The sequence below is a fragment of the Siniperca chuatsi genome, linkage group LG2 (genome assembly GCF_020085105.1).
Source record: "Siniperca chuatsi isolate FFG_IHB_CAS linkage group LG2, ASM2008510v1, whole genome shotgun sequence".
Taxonomy (NCBI): Eukaryota; Metazoa; Chordata; class Actinopteri; order Centrarchiformes; family Sinipercidae; genus Siniperca; species Siniperca chuatsi.
The window spans coordinates 27,541,544-27,566,183 of record NC_058043.1 but is presented as its reverse complement, the minus strand read 5'-3'; the positions used below and the strand labels follow the sequence as shown (position 1 = coordinate 27,566,183).

Genomic DNA, 24,640 nt, shown 5'->3' with positions numbered 1-24,640 from the left:
AGTGGTAAGTCAAGATGCAGACAGTGCACAATACAACTCACTGGCATCCTATTCTGGTGTGAATGTAAACTAGTGGTCATCACTGAACCAGTCATTCTGTATTAGGTACTTCCTCTGTATTTTGTAATGACATTTAAAACTGTTGGGGCCAACATAACAAGCAGCAAATACAGCAGCTTAGATGTGCCGGCCTATTTGGTTATTTGAAAAAAATCACACGTATAGTCAGTCATGCACTTTTCATGTACTCATGCAAAGACGCCGCTCATTTGTTCCTCACAACACAAAACTCATTCAGTCATTCCTTTTATTATCATCCTGTAAAGCACCGAGAACTGTAGTTGTATCAAATAGTGCTATAAAAATAAACTTTTCAAGTATCCTCTTCCTTTTGCAATGGATACAATAAAAATAGATCAGTTTCTTTCAGTGGCATTTGAGACAACACAAACAGTCACATTTATCAAAATTGCATTCGATGTATAAAATAAAGTCAAGAGTACATACAGCAGAAATTGTGACTAAAAGGACGTGTTTGAAGGCATACAGTAGCAATGGTTTTCCTTTACTTTCTTGGACTTCACAGATATTTTATCAGACATGTTAGCAACTATCCATTGTGTGACAAGAAGACTGGCACCTGTTATACCTCTTTTTCAGTATTTAACATGATACAGTGTTTTTCATCCAACGTACAACATACAGTGAGTGTACCACAGTTATAACACACATGACAGCAAACTGAACCTAAACAGGACACACTGAGGACAAAAAGCGACACCATAAAACAGATGTTAACTGACCATAAATTGATCTCAAAAAAGATATTCAGTAAGATTTAGACTTATACAGCTGTGAATGTGTTAAAAGGAGATAATGTGAATGCCACCTATTTCAGAGACTAATCCCACGAGAGTGAAGAGGGGAAAAAAAGTTTTCATCTCTTCATCTACCCTCTCTACCACAGACTTTGCCCACCCTCTATGACTAAGTTATGCCCTGTCATGTAGTCGGAGGCGTCAGATGCCAAGTAGACCACTGCAGCTTGCAGGTCTGTCACTTGAGCCAGTCTACCAGCAGGGATATCTGACAGCCAGCGCTGCACCAGAGGCCTCAGACTCTCCGAGTGGATGAGAGGGGTGTCAACAATCCCCTGAAAAAAAGAGAGACAGAGAAAGAGGGGGAAGAAACCACAATGAAATCAGAAGGCATCACAGTTCAGAGCCAGGAGTGACAGCGTTGTTTCAGAGCCACCACTTTGGTGACAAAAATAAACCCAATTATCCTTTGAAGAAAGGGCATGGCATGGCATATCTGAGATTTACTGTGGGACTGGTGGCACTTAAATGACTGGCACATCTCAGGAAGAGCCCACGGGTATGAGGGGACGTCTGGCATAATTTGCTCAAAGCCTTTGGTTAAGTACTTATTATAAGCAACTCCCTCATATTCCTGAAGTGTGTTTGTGCAACTACTTTGATGTTGAGACAGTATTTAGGTGGAATTTATAAGAAAACAATTGTACTGCTTTTGGGTTTGTGACCGCACGTGCGTCTAATAGCTCTGTGCACCATTACTCAGTCACAACAAATGCAGGTCTCTCCACTTTTTACAGTAAAATATCACAGAGCTTACATTTAAATAAATATGTCAACACGCCCGCCTTTGCCTAATATGAGACGACTTCTGACTTTCTACACAATTGATGTGACAGTGACTAAAAGCTGTAAGACCTGAATCATTGTTCCATGTATCCTAGTGCCTTGATATGGAATTCCAACATTTGGATAAATTAGCACTTCCAAGGAGCGTGTGACACCTTGGTTAATATATTCCACCTCAATTATATTTCTCTTCAGCTGCCCTGTTATCTGGAACCTTTGCTGGCAATCAGAGGTACTGTTTTCCCTCAGCCAATTTTCTAGATAATGCAGCTTATCACCGCTGCGGCTAAAGTTGCCAATGGAATCAGGCTCCAGTCAACCTCGTGAGCGCTAATTGTGTCCCTTTTTTATGCATATTTACCGACTGTCACTTCAAAGAAATCAGTGGCCCATTGAGACACCCAGTTAGCGAGGGGAGAGAGAATTGCTTCTTTGCAAATTAAAATTAGCAAACAAGCTGTCGATAAATAAAGCTGAGCGTGGCGCGTGTGTGAGGGCTTTGTTCTGGGGCTGTGACTGGGCCTGGCTCGCCCGGTACCACTGGACGGATTTGCTCAGGGACGGCTGGGGCTAAGGGATGCTCCACTTAACACACACCCACCCACACACATACACACACCCACCCACAGCCCTTCCTGTGTTCTCCTCTTTTCTTCCCCCTGCTCAGCTTCACAGACAAATAGATACAAACAAGGCGCTATTGTTGCGCCGACACTTGGAGTGAGGTTGCAAATTTGATTCCCTAATTGAATAGAACAATTAGAGCAAGTATTTGGTTGATTCATCCCTCAAGACGTCATCTAATTAAGCACTGATCTATTGTTTGAGGACTTAAATTAGTGCATCATTCTCAAATGGGGCTCTTCATATGAAAGCAAACACACTAATCACCACTTTCTTTTGCAGCTCAATCCCTTACAACACTCAAAAGGTGGACCAGTATGTTTTGGCACAAAACAGTGAAAGAAGGTCATTAGACAGCACTTACGGTGAGATGCAGTTGACACGCACTCCTCTGTCAATCCATTCAGTGCCCAGAGTCTGAGTCAGTTTGACCACTCCGGCCTTGGACGTGTTGTAGGAAAGCTGCTTCTGGGGATGGGGGACTGCAGGGTAGAGGACGGAAAGAAAATCTGTTACCCTAAATGGACACAACGCAACGTTTTATAAAGATAACTTGTACTGCATCATTAATAATGGTATGTACTCTTGAAATTCTCAAGGAAATCATTAAAATATTTTTAGGAGTATTTTCAGAGAGAGAGAGAGAGAGAGAGAGAAAAAAAGACTAGCAAGTGTTCCTTTCTCACAAAAATTGACAACATATACATTTTATATTGCAGCTCATGCGGTTTCTTGTGGAAACTACATAAAAGCTCTTCCATTAGCTTCTGGGGACTCTGCGGATGAAGCCATGTAAAATTAATTGCTTATAATGTCCAGTTATGCTCTGTCCTCAGCAACAAAGACAGGGAGCCATTTGTTTGCCTTGACCATCACAGATGCTGCACACTGCATGGGATGCCGAGACAGGGGCTCATTTTCTGCTGGTTGATTAATCATCACAAGGAAGGCTCCAAGTTACATACAACTTTAGTAGTTAACCTCATCACCCGCCGATCTGACTGCCAAATAGCTTCAGTGTGAGACCGGGATGATAAATACCAGCCAGCTGTAGAGAGGCAGGGATCGGTCCTGGGGAGAAAAGGCTGGAGCATCCTGCACACATTGCTTGGATAAAAAAAAAAAGGAGACAAATGTGCAGGATAGAGGTAAAAGTTGGAAACTGCTAAAGAAATAAGATGTAAAGGGTGGGACAGCGGCACTGTGGCTGAAAGTGTGGTTGAGTGGGATTGTGTAGAGTGTAGCGAGATAGCAGAGGAAGGTAAGGTTGGGTTGGGCTGGGCTGGATAAGGATAGGCTAGGACCTCAGAGGAGCAGGCGAGGAGGAGCAGAGCCCAGGGCTTACACGCAGATTGAAGGTGAAATCCGACTTATCAGGACAGGAAACACAGCTCAAAATGCCTAACAGCACTAATCCTCGCTCAAGACCTGATGATACGGCCCCAAAATACCATTCAGAAAATGCCTTCATCCTTTAAATAAACCTGCATTGATGTTTTCGCCGTCTTAAAGAGCAGTAATCCCCAGAGAAGGGAAAAGGAGGTAGAAGGAGAGCATTCTCCAAAGCCCTCTTTAACATTCACCCTGCTACTTATTGCCCATTTCAAGTGGGAGAAAACATGCTCTTTATCAGGCACTCCTTTACATTTTGAATTCTTCAGAGTTCAAATGATGCACTCTTGTCCCAGAATGGCATGGCTGTGGCAATGTACGTTACTATGCTGCTGAGATCTGCAGGTGTGAGTGTGAGAGTCACAAATCCCTCAGTAAGGTCATCATGCAGCCAAAACACTGAGTTTGACCATATCAACTTGGATATTTCCTGTCTGGGTGTCTTTGAGCTGCTGGCCATTATTCAGAAAAAAAAAATGGTGGTTGATGGTCGGGAGTGTGTGTGGGTACACACACATTCTTTTCAGCAGATGGACAAAAAGCTGTCATTGTGCATTTTAATTGGGCATTTACGGCTGCTTTTTGGGCTTCCACTTGGCTAGAACAGGTCCCATCTGATTACACATTATGACAATATTATAACAGATGTCCAGACCAATAAAGTAAATTCCTGAAGGACTGTACGTAATGTGAGTAATTGATCATTTTTTTATGACGGCCTCTATTTACCAGCATGCTCCTGTTTTACAGATTGCCCCTGCAGTCGGGACTGGAGCCCATATGGCACAGCGGTTTACTGGCGATTTGACTATACTGCTGATGAAGTGTTGCTGTTCCTCTGGAGGAACCTGTTGGAGGAGGAACATTACACCAGTGCTGCGAATTACAAGGCTTTTACTAGGCTCTCACTAAACTCTAAGAGTGTCTTCCGCTGTTCAAACAAGGCTGCTGGCACAGGCCGGGGTTTTGCCGTTGCACAGGAACCCTCCCTTCCCAAGTTGGACCTCAGGTTGCCTTCCACATCCTCCAGACAGCTCCGCAGAGATGTTTATTATGATGCAAAACCGCCTCGGCGAGATGCAATCACAACACTTTCCTGCTATGCATACTGTACGCAGGGGTGGATGCATCTCCATAGAACAGTTTAACTGGGGTAAAAGTTGCAAAGAACAGAAGCTGGATAAAATGGTTTTAAATGTGCAGGTTCTCCTTAAGTTTTTCTTAAACATGAAAACTGCAGCTGAGTTTTTTGTCTTATTTCAACTTTGCCACTGTAATGATCCAAAGTCAGATATGACAACTTTCTGTCTGGTGATAAAAACTATTTAATGTGATGTGTACTCCTGCACATAGCTGTACAGCACAAATGTATTTAACTCTCCCTTCCTTCCCCTCCTCCTCTCGACCCAACTCTCCACGCCAAATGGAGAGATTAAAAGCAGACATGGAGAGGCTCCAGAGAGAAGGTGGGGGAATAGAATCATCACTCACCTATAAGACTGGCCATGGAGGCTGTGTTGATAATCTTGCCATATCCTTGCTTCAACATCACTCGACCTGCCGCCTAAGGCAAGGATTCGGGGGAAAGAGACACATTAAACACCTTATTATGCCACTGATATGCTACCAAAAGCCTGTGCACGGATCAACACAAAACAGTGTTATCCTGGGAGACAGAAATAGCGGTTAAACAACATCAAACAACATCTGGGGCACTTGAGTGGATTTTAAAGCTGTGTGTGTGTGTGTAATATATATATATATATATATATATATATATAAAAACACATTATTTACATTTTTCTCCTCTGTCTGGCATTCAAAAAACCTAGTCGAAGCAGTATGTGACTTGAGTAACATTTTTTTTCCTTCTATTTTTGAGTTAAACATAAATTAAGCATTTAAAAGTGTATCACACCAATACATCAGTGCAATATGGAGCACATAAACTGTCTCTGTGGTGGCCACAGTCTCTCTCACACACACACACAGTCTTTTACAGCAGGTGATACACACCTGACAGCACATGAAAGTCCCCCTCAGGTTAACGTTAAAGGTTTGGTCCCACTCTGCTAGACTGGTGTCTTCACTGTCTGAGTTCATGTTGATGCCGGCATTGTTACAGGCGATGTGGATCGTCCCCCATTTGGAGACAATGTTGTCAATCATCCTCTGGACATCATCTGCTTTGCTAATGTCAGCTGTGATCGCAATGGCATTGATACCTGTTTCAAAAAAACACGTCTGTTAGAATACTGTCTGTACATATTGTAAGACAATTGTGTATGACATAAGCAACAAATCCCAATGTGGCTTGTGACAAAAAAAAAAGAAGTTATGAAAAATACTATTAATTGTAATTTTTTTATGTGTAGGACATTTCATTCTTTAAGAAAATAGATTTAAAATCCCATATACATGGGTTCTGAGGAACATGTAGCCTATAACCTGACAGAGTATATCTTATGCTTTAGTATGCTGCCACCTGCTGGCCAAAAACTGACTACACTGACAATTTAGGATATTTGGCAAAAGTTTTAAGTGCACAAACCCAGTTTGAATGTATTCACATGTACACAAGCTGGTGTTCTACCAATTAATGCTTGAGTACTGAGAGGACCATTAATCAGTATGACATTTGATGAGTCTGTCATGCAATGACTGCTAAAAATCTAAAAAGCTATTTAAAAAGCTAATTTTCAACTTTGGACTTCTTGCACAATCAAGGCTGGAGGGGTGAAACCGTACAGGAAAAGCATAGAGGCCATGCAAAGTATTTTATGACCACTTGTAGCATCTTTGAATGTGCAATACACACAACCAAATTTAAACTAATAATTAGAGGATTAAAGATACACTCCCTTTTGGGTGCACAAAATGCGGCAACTATTGTCAAACACAGAGTTTCTGTTAGTTGTAAACCTACCATTTGCCTGTGAACTGAGCTACTAAGTTCACATGAGTTACAGAAATGGTGGGAACAGGATGAGGGTATGCAGCTCAAGTCTACATTTGTTGTGTTAACACCCTTTACCTTTAAAAAAGAGCTCTTTAGCCACTGCCTCAGCTTTATCTTGGTCCATGTCTACCACGGCCACCTTTGCACCGGCCTCACCCAGGGCATGAGCAAATGCTCGGCCTATGCCCTGCCCAGCACCCGTCACATAGGCCACCTTTCCATCAAGACGCAGCCGATCGAGGATGGGGCGCCCCTTGACCCCACGGAAAACTTCATCATCTGTTATTTTACTCTAATAAAAATAAACACAATAAGCAGACATGATCAGTGAGAATGATGCTACTACTAAGAGAAAATCCTCAGGGAAGGTATGATGACAGCTGTTTGACTCCATATCAGTACTGGCTCACTGAGGTCTATCGCTGGGGTGATCTAAACAGTACCTGTGTCACTGAGCACTCAGAGGCCACAGATACCCGGCGGATAACACTGATGCCATCTCTAAGAGGGATAATGACCTTTAAAAACAAGAAGAACATTGTGAAAAAAATGATACCTAAAAAAATATCTGTCAAAACACACAAGGTTTGAAACTTACCTGCTCCACACGCGGATCATTAGAGACAAACTGGTTGAAGTCTCTAAGCGCCAGTCCGTTATTATCTGTGGTGTCTTTGAGATAAACCTTGGCTTTGAACAATGAGTTATCTACACATATGACACCTTGCAATCTCAGCAGATTGTTGTCCAGAATAAAGTTGTAGTAGTTGATGTAATTATTCTTGTCTGCATCGATGAAGACCATGTCAAACTGCTCACCTGCAGCAGCCAATACCTGTAAGGGACAGAGTTATTAGAATACTAGCCATGTGCCCCACAGCTTAACTTATTAAACACCAAAAAAAGAAGAGTCAGTCTTAACCTTTGCCTGCTCTGATTATATGAAGCACCTGACAGAACACACAGTAACTACAAAATATGCATAAATGTATTATTAGTTTGCAAAATTGCCCACTTAATCTCCTAGAAGGATCTTTAAAACATGATCAAATCTTCTCTGACAGTCCTTCAATACTGACAGGGTTTTTTTTTTTCTGTCACCTTCAGGGTGTCCATGGCGGATCCAGTCTTGACAGTAATCTTCTTGCCATGTGGAGACTTGTCAAAAATGGGCTGTGCAAAGTCTTTGAGGTATGGCTCTAACTCGCAGGCAATTAAGCAGCCATCCTCAGGAAGCCCTTCAGCCATGGACAGTGCACCGTAGCCAGTGAACATCCCAATCTCTAGGACCCTCTTAGCTTGACTCATGTGGATCAGCATCTTCAGGGCCTGGCCTGCCAGACATACACCAGTTATCACATTATGGTAAACCAGTGAATATAATGGCAAAGAGCAGTACACATGTAAATGTCCAACCTTCAACATGTCCAGTGATGCACTCCTTAGGAAGCCGGAACATGGTTTTGCCCTCCTTGTGTACTTGATCCCAGTCATGGGAAATCGTTTTTCTACAATTAAAGTATGAATGAAACTATTAATAAATTCACCTCACACAGTAAGTATTTTTGGGCTATAGCTGATCATGTGTAGGAAGTCAAGGCATACTTATAAAGCTCTGCCAGAGGTTCACTTTCCTGTGTGGTCATTTTCTCCAGGTAGTCATCCAGGCCGCTGGCTATGGCCAGAGCCTTCTGCAAGTGACTTGTCAAGTCTTCTGGCACATTACCACTTGCTGCAGCTATCTCCTTGGCTTTTGTTAGGAGATCCACAAGGACTTCCACTGGGGTGTCAGGAACTGGGGGGGAATAACAACATGCAATGATACTTTAGTAACCAACTATTCCAGGCAATATGATGTAGGGCTGCAACTCTACATTATGTTCATTATCCAGTGATCTGATTTTCTTAATTATTCGATGAATTGTTTGGTCTATAAAAAAAAAAGAAAGTCAGAAAATTGTGAAAAATGCAGTTTCCTAAAGACCAAACGTGACGGCTTCAAATTGCTTGCTTTATCCGACAAAACTGTCCATTTATACCACCAGGCAAAGAAAAGAAGCAGAACCATACAGTTGATAAGCTACAACGAAGTAACTTTTGACATAAAATATTAATCGATTGTTGTTGAATGTTACCTCTAAATTACCTCTAAATTATTCCAAAAGCGACTAAAAAGGGTACGTTTCTTAACAGCGTGCTCATATGAACGCCACTCGACTTCAGACCGATAGATATGTACTTCTTACATTAGTGTATTTTCAGCGTAAAAACGTCTGCTTAAGACCGCGACATCCACAACTTTGATCTGATAAACGAGGTGCAGATATGCACGGGACTCCAGTGGAGTTTGGTCCCTAAAAGTTTTGATACGTGTTTAGCCCTTACGATATGTACTTAGACCCCCGCCACAACGTTTAAAAAAAAAAAAAAAAATTAAGCAACGATCTGTCTTACCTTTTTCGGCTGGCATGGCGAACGTTTATGGGCGTGACGACGTCGGTAGCTGTTAGCCACAGTGGGGCTACCTGCCGCTGTGGTGGTACAGTTTATGTTATATCACTGCAGCTATGCAAGTTGTTGAGCAAGGGGAGTTGCCGATAGCTTGCACAACGTTCATTATCCAACACGTGACACGTGCTCACCTTTTGGAGAGCGTCAGAACATAAGGGTTAACCCGCAGGGGGGGAAAGTGCTCACGTGGACCACAGGCGTATTATCAAACAGGGTCTCCGGGTTCAACCACAGCCTGAAGCTGTTCAGGGAGCATCAAAAAACATTTTTTTTTTTTGGGGGGGGGTTGATTTTATTAGAGCCACGTGACTGACCAGTTGGTTTGTGCCTGAAATGAGTGGTTAGATTAGACTGGTCCCAAAATAAGCAACCATTTAAAAAAAGAGAGAAAATATCACAGGCTACATAGCTGTGTTTAAAACTAAGACATTTAACATTTAAGCAAACACTTACTCTTTTATTGTTAGTATAAAAAAAGTGCATATGTCTGTCTTTTCATAATATCACCATAAAAATGAATTGTAAAAGCACCAAAACTCACATATCACCCTCTACTTATTACTTATTTTGTTACATTGTATTATTATACTGTACTATCATCATCAACCGGTAAACCCACTTGGTACTTGACACTTAGTTTATCTTATACTTATACCGACCTGATACTTAATTTATTTTCTGACCTGTTTTTATAGTGTTTTATAGTGTATCATATTGTTTGCTAGTACTTTCTCCTGTGTGCACTGACGTAAAGGCGAGCTACTGTAACAAAGAGTTTCCCTACAGGGATCAATAAAGTATTTCTGATTCTGATTCTGATTCTGATTTATGAATGGCTGCTTTCCGTTCAAGGTGGGCCAGTTTCAGGGCACTGCATTGTGCATGCTCGCTCACTGGCATGGTTTACTGGGACATCTAATGGAACGGAGCCATCATTCATTTAATTAACCACACCTGTGATTTCCTGCTAATGTCTGCTAAATGCGAGGAAAATCTTTGACTTACTTAATATTATGTGGAAAAACACTTAGGCTTAATTGCTAAATATTGGCCTCATACAGTTTTGTCTCTCAAGAGCAGCTAACTGTTCAATTTGTAGCATGTAGCCTAAAGCCGAATTATTTATTTATTAATTGGCCAATTGGAGGCTGCGGAACAAGCTGTAAACACTACATTGACATTTTGTCACCATAAAAAGTTATGGCACGCATGTTAGCAAACACTTGCTTATTTGCACATCCAGTATACATGAGCAACATTAGCTTTCATGTGGAGTTGTGTTTCTGTATGACAAATGAAAGTTCAGTGTTCTCTCTGCTTTTGTCTTCTGTTTTGGCTTAAGTTGCTAAATGTTCACCAGCTGCCAACTTTGCCTTTCTGCTGTTTGGTGCAGGGCATGTAGCTTACAGTCAGCTTTTTCGTTTAAAACAGTGGGACAAAAAAACCAAAACAATGATCCAAAATGGACTAAAATGCTCCGCAGAGCTGATCGGGACAGCAGTCGGGTGATCAACCTCTGTGGGTTTGTCGCTATGAGCGACACCTTTGACATTACACACATTTTATCTATTAATAAATATTGATTAGTGCAGCTTTAGCCAGGAGAAATAGGATATTCGAGAACATTTCTGAGAGGGGAGGTGGGGAGAGACACTGGCATTATATGGTGGCCTTGTTCTCCTTACCAATCTCATCATACCAGGTCAAAGAGAGCTGTTTTTATGTCTGGGTTCTCTTTTTATCTGTATTTTTATGCAACATTCGATTGAAGGCCACGCTGTATGCTGGCACCAAGCACTAGTGCACCAGCTGTGTCCAGCTAAAACGGTTTGATTTAAAGTGATTTCTAGCCCCCCCAAGGTTATAACAGTTGTATTATACCTTCTTTACGCTCACCATACCTTGATATCTAAGAGGTTATATTCATGTTAAATTTAGTATTATATATATAATATTCAAGGATTACAAAGAGACATATGGAATCAGATTGAGTTTACACCTTTGTACTATGATTCTGAAAACTGATTCATGCATGTCTGAATATTATTGAGTAGTCAATCTAATAGTTGAACAATTCTTTTTCCCAAAAGATAAGAAATGCACATGGTAAACACAGTTGTGTTTAGCAGGACGATTAGGGACAGCAACAGCAGCTGTCTTAGCACTAGAGTGGAAGACTTACTGAAGACATTGACCTCAGAGTTATCCCTACAAAGGGAGGTGGGGAGGGGCACTGGTGCACTGACTTTGTCCAGCTGATTTCAATTTGATCAAAAGTAATCTTCAAGCTCTCAAAAATGTTTAAAATTGTTGATATAATTCAGTCCTTGCATGTCCAATAGGTTCAACACATAGTAAGAACAACCAGCCCCAGAAACTTATTTTAACAGTGAACCAAATGTTTGTACCCAAAGGCATTGTGATTTCAGGGGAAGGGTCTGGCTGTTAAGTAGTCAAACAATCAGATTGCAATGATTAAGAGCACTCAAATAATCAACCAAAGCTTTTGTTTGATTTATTAACCAGCCATGTGTTTACGTTCAACCTCTTCTGATCAATATTTTTGAGATCAACATTGAATAAAATGACAAACACAAATAAAGGTTGTTTTTTTTTTTTACATGTAGGGTGGCACAGTGGTTAGTTGCCTCATAGCAAGGATGTCCTCTGTTTGAAAGTACCTGGTCAGCTGGGATGGTGTTCTTCCATACCAGAAATACATGCAGGTTAGAACTTTAAATTTCCCTTTTTTATCAATGTGATGGTCTTCGGTGTTGTACTTTTGTACTATAACTAGATGTCAGGGCTGCACAGACACCACATGGGGACCTCAAGAATTGTGACTGGTCGTCTTCTGCTGCTTGTTTGTCCTGCAAATTGCCAGTATAGACATATTTAGGGTGTGTTAACTGCAGCTTAACTGGGCGTGTAAAGAAATTTCCCTGATTCAGAGAAAAGTTGCATAACATGTTCTTGGAAAATGGTAATTAGCAAACTCGTTTTAGTTTTCAGTACAGCGACCATATCATGCTCAGGAAAGAAATTATAAATGACACAGATATTTAAAGGTGATCTGCCAGGGAGCAAGCAAACAATAGGCCAGTTTGCTTCCAACAAATACTCCCATTTTGCAATATCCTGGTATTTAGATTGTTGTATAGCAAACATTTGAACTGGTGCCATTATTCATGATCTAAATAGTTACTAAATTTACTTTGCTAGCTTACATTAGCATTAAGCTACTGTTAGCCATTAGCATGTCTGATGTTGAAATATAATCTAATTTAGATGCACTTCCGTCACTCTAGATTTGACGTCGTTGTCATGTGTCGCGTTGCGAGTGACGCAAAAAGACACTTCTATTGAAATCCTATTTGAGCGGCCAAAGCATGCGGACTAAGACGCATCTATAGAAATCCGATTGGAATCGCATTTCAAACCATCTCCAAATGTGGCTTGGATCCGATTTGCAAAAATCGCATTTCAAATGGTTTTTGGCTGTCCAGACTTTCTAAAATCAATCTGGATACAATCTGGATATGCCCAAAAACAGATTTCGGCTCGCAGTCTGAACAAGGCCTTTGACGCTCAGAGGAACTGCTCTAATATTAACCTGATCGTGGCTCAGTGCGTCTCATACAGATGCTAAAGGGTACGTTGTGGGTCACACATACATATTTCCTCCATTTATGTTTAATGGAAAAAGAGAGGTGAAAGAAAAGAATGAGAGAAAAAAGAAAACAAAGTTATTGGATAGGTTCTGCACCTGGGGTTGGGAGGATTCCAGCTCCCCTCAGCTTACAAAAATTCAGCCCTGTTAAACTAGCAACATACAAACTGCAAATCTCAAAACTACAGTTTAGGTATTGTGTTTTCACACATGATGGTTGCTCTGCAGGTTGTGGACCTCTCTGATCTCTTATGCTTAAAAAAGTCAGTCACACCTGTTGAAAAATGTCTGTCAAGGTTACAACAATGCTGTTTATCTTCATTCATACAAAACTTGACATTGTGAAGCCAAAAATGCTTTCACCCAACAGCAACAGCATGCAAACGCAATTGTAAAAACTATAATATTGGAGTGAATGGACGGCTGGAGCAGTTGCTCTGAGCGTCTAATATTGCTGCGGATGGTTTTACATTAGAGTTAATTGAAAGCTCAGTGCGTCTCATACAGATGCTAAAGGGTACCTTGTGCTTCACACATACATATTTCCTCCATTTATGTCTAAAGGAAAGAGAGAGGTGAAAGTAAACAAAGAGAAAAAAGAAAACGACGTTATTGGATAGGTTCTGCACCTGGGGTTGGGAGGATTCCAGCTCCCCTATCGCACAACGCTGTGATATCTGCGCTTCAGGCCCGCTCCCTTGATGGTTAGATCTGGTGCCTGCCCCGCTGTCACTGTCACTGAATGTTTTATAAGGAAGGAAATGCATTCATCAAGTTTGTAAGGCCTCAACAATCCACAAACTTACACGTTTTGTTGTAAACCATTGGACCAATGTCGATACAATTCAAATAAACATTTTAACTCTATGGCAATAGTAATATGATGTTTCACCAACAGATGTATGTGTTATTCTAATAACACAAACTCAAACTCAGCTAACAAAAAGTCAGCCCTGTCACACTAGCAACATACTAACTGCAAATCTCAAAACTACAGTTTAGGTATTATGTTTTCATGCTTGATGGTTGCTCTTCAGGTTGTGGACCTCTCTGATCTCTTATGCTTAAAAAAGTCAGTCATACCTGTTGAAACATGTCTGTCAAGGTTACAAAAATGCTGTTTATCTTTATGCATATAAAACTTGACATTGTGAAACCAAAAATGCTTTCACCCAACAGCAACAGCATGCAAACGCAATTGCAAAAATACTGATAGTGGATTAATGCATCGGATGTAAGTAATGTAATGCATTAGGCATTTTCAGGCGGCAGAACAGGTGTTACCTCAGAGTCACACAAAAATTGTGTAAGTGAATAACACATGTGATGACATGTGAAGCACACTGAAAGCAAATGCTCCTCCCTTTTCTCAGGGGCATCCTCTAAATACTACACTGTATTTAAAGACTCCTGGCGTGGGATTCTCATTATTAAGATTGTGACTAGCTCTGTACACATCTCTAACTCCCAGTCAGCACTACAACAATGGGTAAGGTTCATCTGGAGGACATTGATACTAAAGAAAAGAAAACTGAATATAGCTTAGTACGGGTCAAAGGTACCTGGAAGCGCAAACTGGGAAAGGAGGTCAATAAGGAAAGAGTTGACTGTGTCTCTGCTGCAAAAATGTGAGTATAAAATTGTTCTTTGCTGTGAGTAAAGTAATCTAAAAATCTAAATTGCTATAATTACAGAGAAAAAGTATCATGCAAGTGGCAAGTCATGGCAAGTACTGTATGATATGAAATGTCCAATTTGAATTCAAATCTTTATGCAGTGTGGAGGCAGGAAACTGAGGTAAAAGTGTATTGTAGCCTTTGGATTTCAGGAATCATTAGCCAAAGTTTAGTTAAAGTTTTCAAGTTAAAATATATTGCTTTAGTAGTGCGGAAGATTTGAAATCTATTGATTGCTCAGGAATGAAACATCTAGAAATGTATGAAGTCAAAATGGAGACTATAGTATTTGGCATTATAATTTTGCATTAATCAACTGGCATTCAAAAATGTAAAGTCCTCTCTGAGTCATTTTTTTTGGAAGAAGGCAAAAGAAGCAGTCACAGTATAGCTCAGTTTAGGCATTCTTCATTTCATTAAACTGGAAAGAATTGTGTAGGTGGTACAAGATGTACAATGAGAGGTTCAACAACCAGATTTAAGAAAACAAAAGGGTCTTTCTTCATGGTAGATAAATTACAGTTCCCCAATATTCCAGAATACTGATTTCTAGGACTATTTCTCTGTTTTTCTTGTTTTTCTCTTGTTGTTTCTTGTATAAGTGGGGTATGTACATAATTATGTATTCATACATTGTCTCTGGTGGGTGACCTGAGTGAGTCATTCTTTTGTTGTTGTTTTAGGAAATGCTAACTGGTATTGTCAATCATCTCTCTTATCCCTTATTGTACTTTTTTACTGTAAATTGTATTTTTATTTATTTATTTTTAATTAATTAATTTTTACTTACTTCTACTATTACATCTATCAATTTTATTTCATTTTTTTTAATTTAATCCCAGTTTTTCATTTCTTAATTCTATTTTTAGATTTAAAAAACAAATTATTAAAGTCTTTTTTACTTAAAGGTGGGGTATGCAATTCTGAAGAAATCCAATACCATGACAAATACCATGATATAGAGCAAACGACAACACAGCATGTAACTAACTTTAGCTAGGTTGTGGGTTAGCAAACAGTTACTGCTGCGAAACTAACATGCACAGAGGAGGAGTTTCCCAGAGCCAAAAAACCAGCTCCAGACTCACAACTCTCCTGCTACTATAGCAACATCACATCAACATCGAATGTCTGTGGGCAAGTCACTTAACGTTATCTGACGCACAGATCATGGCTGGAGTGGTGTTGTGTGGCTCGGTCCGAGCCACTTTGTTTATTTCCCATTTACAGAGCCAGGGCTGTGTACAAACACCAGGGGGGGTATAGTGCCTGGAAACTAAGGTTGACTGCTGATAGGAGAAATATTAGATCTGCGGTCTCCAGTGTCAGTGTCACATGCTCTGTCATCTGAACCATCAACACTGACCTCTTACCTAAAGAGGCTTTGCACCTCTCACTGTTTGCACATGTGCAAGAGGTTAACATGGAATAAGTCAATTTAGCATTTGAACAAACAATGCTGTCTCTTTCAGGAACAGGATTATGCCCTTATTTGAGTTAAATGGGTATCTACTACTGTAATACATTTTTATGCTGGTAAAAATGTAACACCTTCATTTGTACAAATATATAAAAGGTTGATTATGGCTGAGTTGCTGAATGCTAACTTTTGCATCATTTCATCAATATGGCCCTTACAGTTTAAAAATTCACCAATATGTACCCCCAGGAATTTGGTGAACTTCACTTTCTCAATAACCCGACCGTTTATTTTGATACATGTTGAGCAAAAAACAATGAAGTTTGTCTTGCTTATATTTAAGGATAATTTATTGCATTTAAACCATGTATCCACCTTAATCAGTTCCTCATTTAGATTATTTTGCAGATCATTTAGATTTTTATGAGATAAGAATAAGATCAAAAAATAATACTTCATGGAGAATGCTAGATAAATTCACAAAATCATATATATATATATATATATATATATATATATACAGATATAGAGTATGAAGAGGAGTGGTCCTAAAATAGATCCCTGGGGGACCCCATATTTGATGGTTCTTCTTTGAGATTTGTGACCATTTAGCTTCTGAACCAACTGAGCGCTGTGCCTTTGACACCATAATGTTGTAGTTTGGTTAGAAGAATTTCAAAGTCAATAGTGTAATGCAAATGTGTAATGCTTTTACACTATAAATGCTTTTGATAAATCAAGGAAAATTCTAATGCTGCAGTCGCCTTTATCAATAGCGTCATCATTTTTTTTCAATTAAATCAAGAATCGCCATGGGACAAGAATATCTAAGTAATCATTAAGGGGAGACACTACAGGTGAATAGGGTAATGATTTTAACTAATAGATATCACCATGAAACCCAGTTGTTTACTTACACTTCAAGTTTTCTGAAATTATATGTATAAATATGCAAATGAGGCATTATCCAATGCTAACTATTGGTGAATTTAGGAGAAATCTACAGACGCAAATAGACAAAGTGTAGTAAAATAAACACCTAAATGTGTATTTTGTACATTTTCTTTCCAATAATATGAAAGAAGCCCAAAATCTCAAAAGTGACCAGTGCATGAAAAAACAATGTTTTTGCCTGTAGTGTCTCCCCTTAAGTCTACTATACATGATTCTCTCCAATACTTTGGAGAGAGTAGGCAATATAGATATAGGTCAGTAGTTGTGCATATCATTTTTATCACCAGACTTAAAGACTGGTACAATTCTAGCAATCCTACAACAAACAACAACAAAGTAGAGAGAGATTAATAGAGTAAGCAAGAGCCTCCACAGTTTCATAGTAATAGCTTAAAGAATTTTGCTACAGATTTCATCTGCGCCAGCTGTATGGGACCTTTTCATATTCATAATGATTTTAGAGACTTAATTTCAGTCATGGCCACAGCTGTGCCTCCAGTGTTTCCCTTCCCTGTGTTCCCGGTTGTCTCCTGTCTATCTCTGCCTGTCTCTGTCTATGTGTTTGTTTGTGTGTGTGTGTGTGTGTGTGCATGGGTGTGGTCTCCCCTCCTGGCTCCCAGCTCAGCTCCTCCTGCACACCTGTCTGCTATCAGCTCGTCACCTCAAGTCTACACACACCTGCAGTCCATCATCTCATCACCTCTGCAGTAGCTCTACCCTGGCTCAACTCCTACTCCTTGCCAGATCATTGTTTCTACTATTGTGGTAGTTTACGGCCGGCCTCTTAAGTCTGCTTATGCTGTTCTTGTGCTTAGTTCAGGCCTGTGTTTGTTTCCTGTACCTCAGGCTCATTGCCTCACGCTTGCCTGCTTACCTACCTGCCTGTTTGCCTATCCGCCTGCTTGCTTACCTGTTATCCCTGCTGTTCTCCTGCCAGCTATCATCTCTTTTCCACTTTACCTCTACCTCCTGGATCATAACCTCACGCCTGCCTGCTTGCCTATCTGCCTGCCTGCTGTTATCTCCTCTCCAGTTCACCTCCTCTTCCCGATAGTTTGTAATAAAACTTCTGTAAGTTGGTGTCAAAAAGAATTAAATCAAATAATTTCCTTAGATATTGTCTGAAAGTTGCATCCTCTGGTTGGCTAATTTAGTTTGAAATTTTCACCTATGGAGATAAAATGATTGTTGAAACTGTTAGCAAGATTAGTATTGTCAAAATCATTGCTGGCATTTCTGGCAATGTGTTTGATTTTGGTGTCTGGAAGAAGTTTGTGACCCCCCCAACTGAGGAATGCGTTTTGAAAACCTTGTCCCTGACATTGTATTGAGCAAACTTGACAATAATTCTCCTTTTGGTTTGGCTTTCTCACTGTTGGGTTTTGGTCCAAGGCGATGGCTCCTGTTAATTTCAGAGTTGTGTTGAGATTCATTTTAAAAATGTCACTAATAAACTTAAGTGTTTTCACGATAGTTTTCTGGTACAAAAACAAGACAGTTCTGCCCAGAGTACTGCTCTTGTTCATCTAAGGTGTCCTCCAGATCATCATACTGTAATTTATGAAGTGTAACACAGTGTCTCAAGTTTTTCACTAAGGTTGGAATTTGGCCTGAAGTTACTCGTGTTATTAGAGAGCGGCTATACTTTGTCAATTTGACAGCTGTTCCCCCTTCAGGGGAAATAACAGACATGCAGAAATTCTGCTGTCGATCACTTTAATGGGTTTAGAAAGCTGTTGGCAGTACATGTAGTGAGCTTGAGGGAACCTGGACATAATGGTGGCAGTACCATCTTATTTGCGATGCTCACCATATAACAGTGAAAATTTTAAAATAGGTGTTGGGGCCTCCATAAGTACTGCCCTGTCTCAGGCCAGGTCTCAGTTAAAAAAACCTAACAGATTCCTGTTAGAAATAAGGTCATTTATTAATGTTGAGAAATACCACATAGGGCATTGTTGATCTGCTTATTCTGTGAGTTTTGGAGAGGAATATTTTAGTGTTTTGCCATGTTTGTTCCCTTAGGAAGAGAGTGGTCTGTTTATTCTTCTTCTAGCCAAAACAGGGACAAGGAGTTTTGGAGGCACTGACGTTTAATCTCTTAGTGGTGTTGGATGGCGGGGGGGGTATTCACTATGTTCTAGCTAAATGTGGTCCTTGAGACTCCGACGGGGCCTCTGTCTAATAGAAGAAGCATTTGAGAAACGGAAGCTGAAGGACCCTGTTCATATCAGCTGTTGTTTTTGATCTTTACAAAATGATGGTTTGGCCTAGTTGGAAGATAGGTTGCTGATATCTATGAACAATTTGATTTGGCTGCAGTTTGCCATATGCACTTTTAAAAGTTGTCATTCATTCTTTATTTCAAATGTTCTTTTTTACAATACTAGTTTTTCTATTCATGTATATTGATTTTCAATGCCAAATCCTAAAGTCACTGTTTTGTTTCCAGAAATTAGAAATAAGGCCTCTGACATTGGTTGTACATCTTTTTCACAAATATAGTATGTTGGTGTGTTGAGGGCTGTTGTATTAGACTGCATTAGTTTTAGCTAGCTGTACCTAATAAACTGGCAACAGAACGTATGAAGTGAAATTTATTGACAGAAACAGAAAAAGCACTTTAAAACAACATCTACAATAATTGGTACCCATGCCATTATAAGTATTTTTTCATGTGTTTTGTGTGGCAGCTATGAGAGCATCACAGAAAAGTGCACCACTTGGACAGTGGTCAGCCCCATCGTCTTTACTTACAAGGTAACTGAGACTCAGGACTTGCTGGACCCAAGCAACGACACACTTCTGCTGGGCCACATCACTGACCCACAGCAGTTGGAGGACATTAAAAAATCAAGCAAGCCAATCAAACGCTTTGTGGTCATTGACCAAGAAGTCTACAAAATCTACGGTCCCAAGCTAACTGAATATTTAGAGGCATACAATGTCCTGTACAAGATCTTGGCTCTACCCACCACTGAGGAGAACAAATCCATGGAAATGGCCTTGAAGATCCTAGAAGAGGTCGACAACTTCTCCATTGATCGCCGCACAGAGCCCATCATTGCCATTGGTGGAGGGGTATGCCTGGACATAGTGGGCTTGGCTGCCTCACTTTACAGAAGACGCACCCCTTACATCAGGATCCCAACCACACTGCTCTCCTACATAGATGCCAGCGTGGGGGCAAAGACGGGGGTTAACTTTGCAAACTGCAAGAATAAGCTGGGTGCCTACATTCCACCCGCCGCTGCCTTCCTTGACCTATCCTTCATACAAACTGTTCCTCGACGACACATCTCCAATGGGCTGGCAGAGATGTTAAAGGTGCGTTAAAGTCCCTGGATGTGGAATATTTACCTTAAAGCTGATACATACTGGAAAATGATAATTCCAGTATCAACGTGATCATCAGCTTATATCTGACATGCTTTGTAACAATATAAATATTATTAATATATAGGGCCCTATTTTAATCGCACAAGCTTAACGACAAGTGTCACATTGAATGGCTTCTACAGGAAATCATGTTATTGCCTGGATGGTGCAGAGCACGATGTGAACAAACAGCATCAGAAATCTGTAGAAAAGGCAGATGTCGTCAGCAGCGATATCAATGGAGAGAGTGAAACCTGTGATCAAAGAGCAAGGTACGTTTTAACCGTGAGGGCAGAAACCGGAAACACAACAAAAAACACAAATTCAGCTCAATTTCTTGTTCCGTTCTGACAAAACATATTTACCACTCAATGTTTTTATATATATATGACATTGCACTAGGGCTGGGACTTCATCGATTATGTCGGAAATATGTCGATTTGCGTCACAATGAAGTATGGCTGCACCCGGTCAAAGCATGGATTCACCCGGAGAAGGAGCTGCAGCACACCTCGCCCACATGTGAAACACACACAGAGTCTCCTGTTTATGTAGGTCTACTTATGCCATTGTTTTGTAAAAGCTTGTAAGTGCACCTGTTGGTGCCGATGTCATTCGGTGCCACGTTGGTTTCGAAAGGCAGCATCATTAACAACAGGGGGGAAATTAGAGCAGATTAAAGTAGTTTTGAGTGAGTGAGTAAACACTAAAATAAGGTAGTGAATTAAGTAGAATTAAAATGGTAAATAAGAAATAGCCTACTAGAAATAGGGTAATATATTAATTTATTCTTTCAAATATATTTTCAATAGACAGATATACTTTTTGTTGCAGAATAATGCCCTGCAGTACATACTTTGTTTCTTGTATTATGAAAATAATTGAATAAAATATTGAAATATTAATGACGAGGTTTTGATATTTATTTTGGGTACATTAATTGTTATATTAAAAAAATAATTTAGAAATGAGTTGTTCGATTAATCGACTAATCGAAGAAATAATTGTTAGATTAATCTATAAAAAGTCATCGTTAGGTGCAGCCCTACATTGCACTGTCTAAAGAGGTAGAACAGTGCAAACATAATTGATAAAGCACACTAGCCAATGCAAACAAAACATTAAGTGGTCAATTTGTTTTGTCAGTAAGAACGGAACAAGATATCGAGCTGAATTTGTGTTTTTTTTTGTTGTGTTTCTGGTTTCTGCCTGCATGGTTAAAACATACCTTGGTCTTTGATCCCAGGTTTCACACTCTCCACTGATATTGCCGGCTGGCGTTTCCCCAACACAGATAGCTCAGTGGTAGAGCACTGGCCTTTGGTGCAGGTGACTGGGGTTGGAATCCCACATTGGGCAGTTCTTTCTTTACGCCTCGGTGAGGCAACAATTGTAGCCTCGCCAAGGGGTTCATTGTAGCCTCGGCAGGCATTTTTGTAATGTGCCTGTTTGATGGTACACTATATTTGTGAGGAATTTATGGTCCACTTTGCTTTCCATATACATCCTGTTTACGCATCTCCTGCCACCTGTGCATCTTGTGCTCCAAAATACCACGAGCTAAGCAAAGGTCAGGAAAATATCAGCATAAGGGTCAAAGTGCTGCCTGCGCTAGTGCCCATAACGTATAAGAATAACGTGAAAGAAAAATCTTGTATACAAGCTACTCTAGATAAGTGGGTGGCAAAGCAATCATAGCACTGCAGTTTCACACATGCCATTTACAGTACAGTGACCAGTCCAGAAATCACCAAAGGGAAATTCCATTGATAGTAGCTGAAGTAGTAACTTACTACACTTCTTGACTCTGAGAGATGATGTGAAGTTTTTTAAATGTATTGATTTTTTGTATTTGAGCTGCTCATTTAAGTTTTCTATGCGTTTTTGCCGGTTCTTTGCAGATGGCCTTGATGAAACACAGAGGCCTCTTTGAGCTTCTTGAGAAACACGGCTGTATGCTGTTGGATACTAAATTCCAGGCTGACAACAGTGTATACGGATGCAGCTGCTTACAGCCTGCATCACAAGCAACTCATATAGCCATCATGACCATGCTGGAGGAGCTTGCCCCAAACCTTTGGGAGGATGACCTAAACAGACTTGTGGACTTTGGCCACCTTATCAGTCCAGCATTAGAGATGGTAATTGATCTCGTGGCAGACATAGCTTAACACTTGTATTTAAATCCTTTGTTGATCCATGCTATTGTACGTATACAGTATATTGTACATATATAACATGCATTTTATTCTATGTGAGTCTATAACAATCCTCAGATTGTATGGGGTATAAGGCTTTCACATGTTCATTCCTTTTTGGTGACAATTAGCCAAATCCTCACATCTTTTCTCTTTTTCAAACAGAAAGTTCTCCCATCTCTGCTGCACGGTGAGGCAGTGAACATTGATATGTCTTACATGGTTTATGTGTCCAAAGAGATTGATCTATTGACAGAAGAAGAAAAGCAAAGGATCATCAGCTGCATGGTGGGCCTGGAGCTGCCTGTCTGGCACGAGGCGTGTACCATGGAGCTCATACAGAAGTCTCTGCAGGACAGGCTGAAGCATTCTGGAGGCCTGGTCAGAATGCCTCTGCCTGTTGGTCTTGGGAAAGCAGGTAAGAATCACCTGAGTGAGACTGTCCTTACCAGAAAAGCAAAGCATTGGTGTTTTTGTGTAAACAGCTGAAAATATGCTCAGTAGCGAGCAGGAAGTAATGTAATGTTCTTTTCACTGGCCCAAAAACTCTTAGCGCCTTTTTAGGGCAGAAAAGTAATTTGTGTGTACTTGCGAAATACGTGGGGTTGGAAGCTTGGTGACATAGTAAGTATTTGTGGGGCTAGTTGGAAAGCTGCAGTGGTTCACAAGCAAACTGTTTGGCTAATTGCTAGTGCGATTACTAACCGGACAAAAAGTTACCACAGTTTATTCAAGAGATGTACTGTATTTGTACTGAACATAAAAATCATGCCACTTTTGTGGAACAGTTCATACTCAGAGGGGGGTTATATAAACCTTGATAGTGAAACACTATTTTGGACTCTCTGGCTCTCAATTCTATCAATGGTCAACAGTGTTGGTGTCAGTGGGAATTTGCAAACTTTACCAAAGTTGGAACTCTATGCAAAAGCTCAGCATGGATTTACTTTTCGTTTTAGAGTGTATTCATTTAAGGTGATTCCATCGAAATGAATTTATTTCCGATCAAAAAAATTGCTGTCGTAAATGCTGGTCTGAACAGGCCGTTAGGGAGTCACAAAGGGGCTAGAATGACCATACATGATGGCAATATCTCACTTTAATTAAGTACTTCTAGTTGGCTAAACATGAAAAAAGTGATGACACCAGATTAGCTTGTATTGGTCTTTTTTAGTATTCAGACTTCATGTAATATATGTACAGTACAGTTAAAGCATGTTCTCTTTGCTCTCCTTTCTTTCATTGCAGAAATTTTTAATAACACATCTTGTGAGATCCTGCACAGAGCTTATGAAAAATGGTGCAATGAGCTGAGCGTCTCCTCTGACAGCAGCTGTGACCCTTAACCTGCCCATACCACAGCTGCATCAGTTCAATCTGTTTTTTAAAAGAATGTGTTTACATTATTGTTCAAATTGTTGGGGGAAAAAAGTATTTGTAGTTGATATTATTCGCCTAATGTATTTTTCCAATATGGTAACAAAGGCCAAATGTAGAGTAACTATTCGCACTTGTATAGGCTACTTCTACAGGCTTCTGTCCAGCATGAGCAGGGGCGTAGGACTGGGAGGACAAAGGGGACTAGTATGCAGGGCCCTCATGTGAGGAGGGCCCACAAAGCTACTAGAATGAATAGCCATAGATGCGAGGAGGGGCCCATAGACAATGCCTATGTACAGGGTCCAGAATATTGTGCTACGCCCCTGAGCATGTGTTTTGAAAATCCTTTCTCTGTAAATGGTGACAATACCAGATGCTGCCTGCCTTGTCAACGGATTTTAAATGGGTTGTAAAACAGATTAGAAAAGAGCCGTTATTAACAGTTTAACACTTTTTTGTTTTCGATTATCATGTATGTAGCACCAGCTTGTTACAAGTAATGTAACAAGCAGCTTGTTATACTCTTGTTATGTTTGTCAAATGTACTTGTAAGTATGCCTCATTAAAGATTTTTACTGCTTATCAAACAGTGTGCCTGTATTTTAGCAATATAGACTCCCAAAGGTTATGGCATCCTCCTTACTTTCATTTCCAATGGCATGCATAGTATTCAAGCTTTTGAACAATAAGGCAAGGCCACTGTTCACAAATGAAAGTTAGACTAACTTAACATTAAGTTAAATCAACTAGGATACCCATTGCATTAAGCTAACATTTTTAACACAACCCTGATACTGTGAAAACACTACGATAC

General features: G+C 40.2%; 2 protein-coding genes across 7 annotated transcripts; one reads left to right on the top strand and one right to left on the bottom strand.

Moving 5' to 3' along the window:
- Positions 1 to 293: 293 nt before the first annotated feature.
- On the bottom strand, positions 294 to 9,372 carry zgc:113054 (uncharacterized protein LOC541322 homolog). 3 transcript variants are annotated; one of them, XM_044174148.1, is made up of 11 exons: positions 9,094 to 9,372; positions 8,245 to 8,434; positions 8,056 to 8,147; positions 7,741 to 7,973; positions 7,238 to 7,474; positions 7,083 to 7,157; positions 6,715 to 6,931; positions 5,697 to 5,905; positions 5,172 to 5,244; positions 2,652 to 2,770; positions 294 to 1,153 (listed from the first exon to the last, which is right to left on the bottom strand). In XM_044174148.1, exons 1-11 carry the CDS (start codon positions 9,107 to 9,109, stop codon positions 959 to 961), a joined length of 1,656 nt encoding a protein of 551 aa, XP_044030083.1. In that variant the 5' UTR covers positions 9,110 to 9,372; the 3' UTR covers positions 294 to 958. The 3 variants fall into 3 exon arrangements, with proteins under 3 accessions (XP_044030083.1, XP_044030100.1, XP_044030092.1); XM_044174165.1 differs by lacking the exon at positions 9,094 to 9,372 and adding an exon at positions 8,786 to 9,057 and having other exon boundaries at positions 294 to 1,154; positions 2,653 to 2,770; XM_044174157.1 differs by lacking the exon at positions 9,094 to 9,372 and adding an exon at positions 8,886 to 9,057 and having other exon boundaries at positions 294 to 1,154; positions 2,653 to 2,770.
- A 4,869-nt stretch (positions 9,373 to 14,241) lies between these two features.
- eevs (2-epi-5-epi-valiolone synthase) lies at positions 14,242 to 24,413 on the top strand. 4 transcript variants are annotated; one of them, XM_044173210.1, is made up of 5 exons: positions 14,242 to 14,448; positions 19,564 to 20,197; positions 22,150 to 22,389; positions 22,612 to 22,864; positions 23,695 to 24,413. In XM_044173210.1, the coding sequence occupies exons 1-5, from the start codon at positions 14,306 to 14,308 to the stop codon at positions 23,790 to 23,792; spliced, it is 1,368 nt and encodes a 455-aa protein (XP_044029145.1). In that variant the 5' UTR covers positions 14,242 to 14,305; the 3' UTR covers positions 23,793 to 24,413. The 4 variants fall into 4 exon arrangements, with proteins under 4 accessions (XP_044029145.1, XP_044029158.1, XP_044029135.1 ...); XM_044173200.1 differs by lacking the exon at positions 14,242 to 14,448 and adding an exon at positions 17,323 to 17,635; XM_044173219.1 differs by lacking the exon at positions 14,242 to 14,448 and adding an exon at positions 17,628 to 17,755.
- The last annotated feature ends 227 nt before the right edge of the window (positions 24,414 to 24,640 follow it).

Excerpts from the sequence above, each read along its gene's own strand:
- zgc:113054 (XM_044174148.1), bottom strand. Across the intron at positions 7,475-7,740 it reads CCGCCATGGACACCCTGAAG|GTATTGGCTGCTGCAGGTGA; the intron begins GTGACAGAAAAA and ends TGTCCCTTACAG. Across the intron at positions 6,932-7,082 it reads CTGAGTGCTCAGTGACACAG|AGTAAAATAACAGATGATGA; the intron begins GTACTGTTTAGA and ends TATTTTTATTAG.
- eevs (XM_044173200.1), top strand. The coding sequence starts at position 17,427 with ATGTGTTTGTTTGTGTGTGTGTGTGTGTGTGTGCATGGGTGTGGTCTC. Across the intron at positions 22,390-22,611 it reads TCAGTCCAGCATTAGAGATG|AAAGTTCTCCCATCTCTGCT; the intron begins GTAATTGATCTC and ends TTTTTCAAACAG. Across the intron at positions 22,865-23,694 it reads TGTTGGTCTTGGGAAAGCAG|AAATTTTTAATAACACATCT; the intron begins GTAAGAATCACC and ends CTTTCATTGCAG.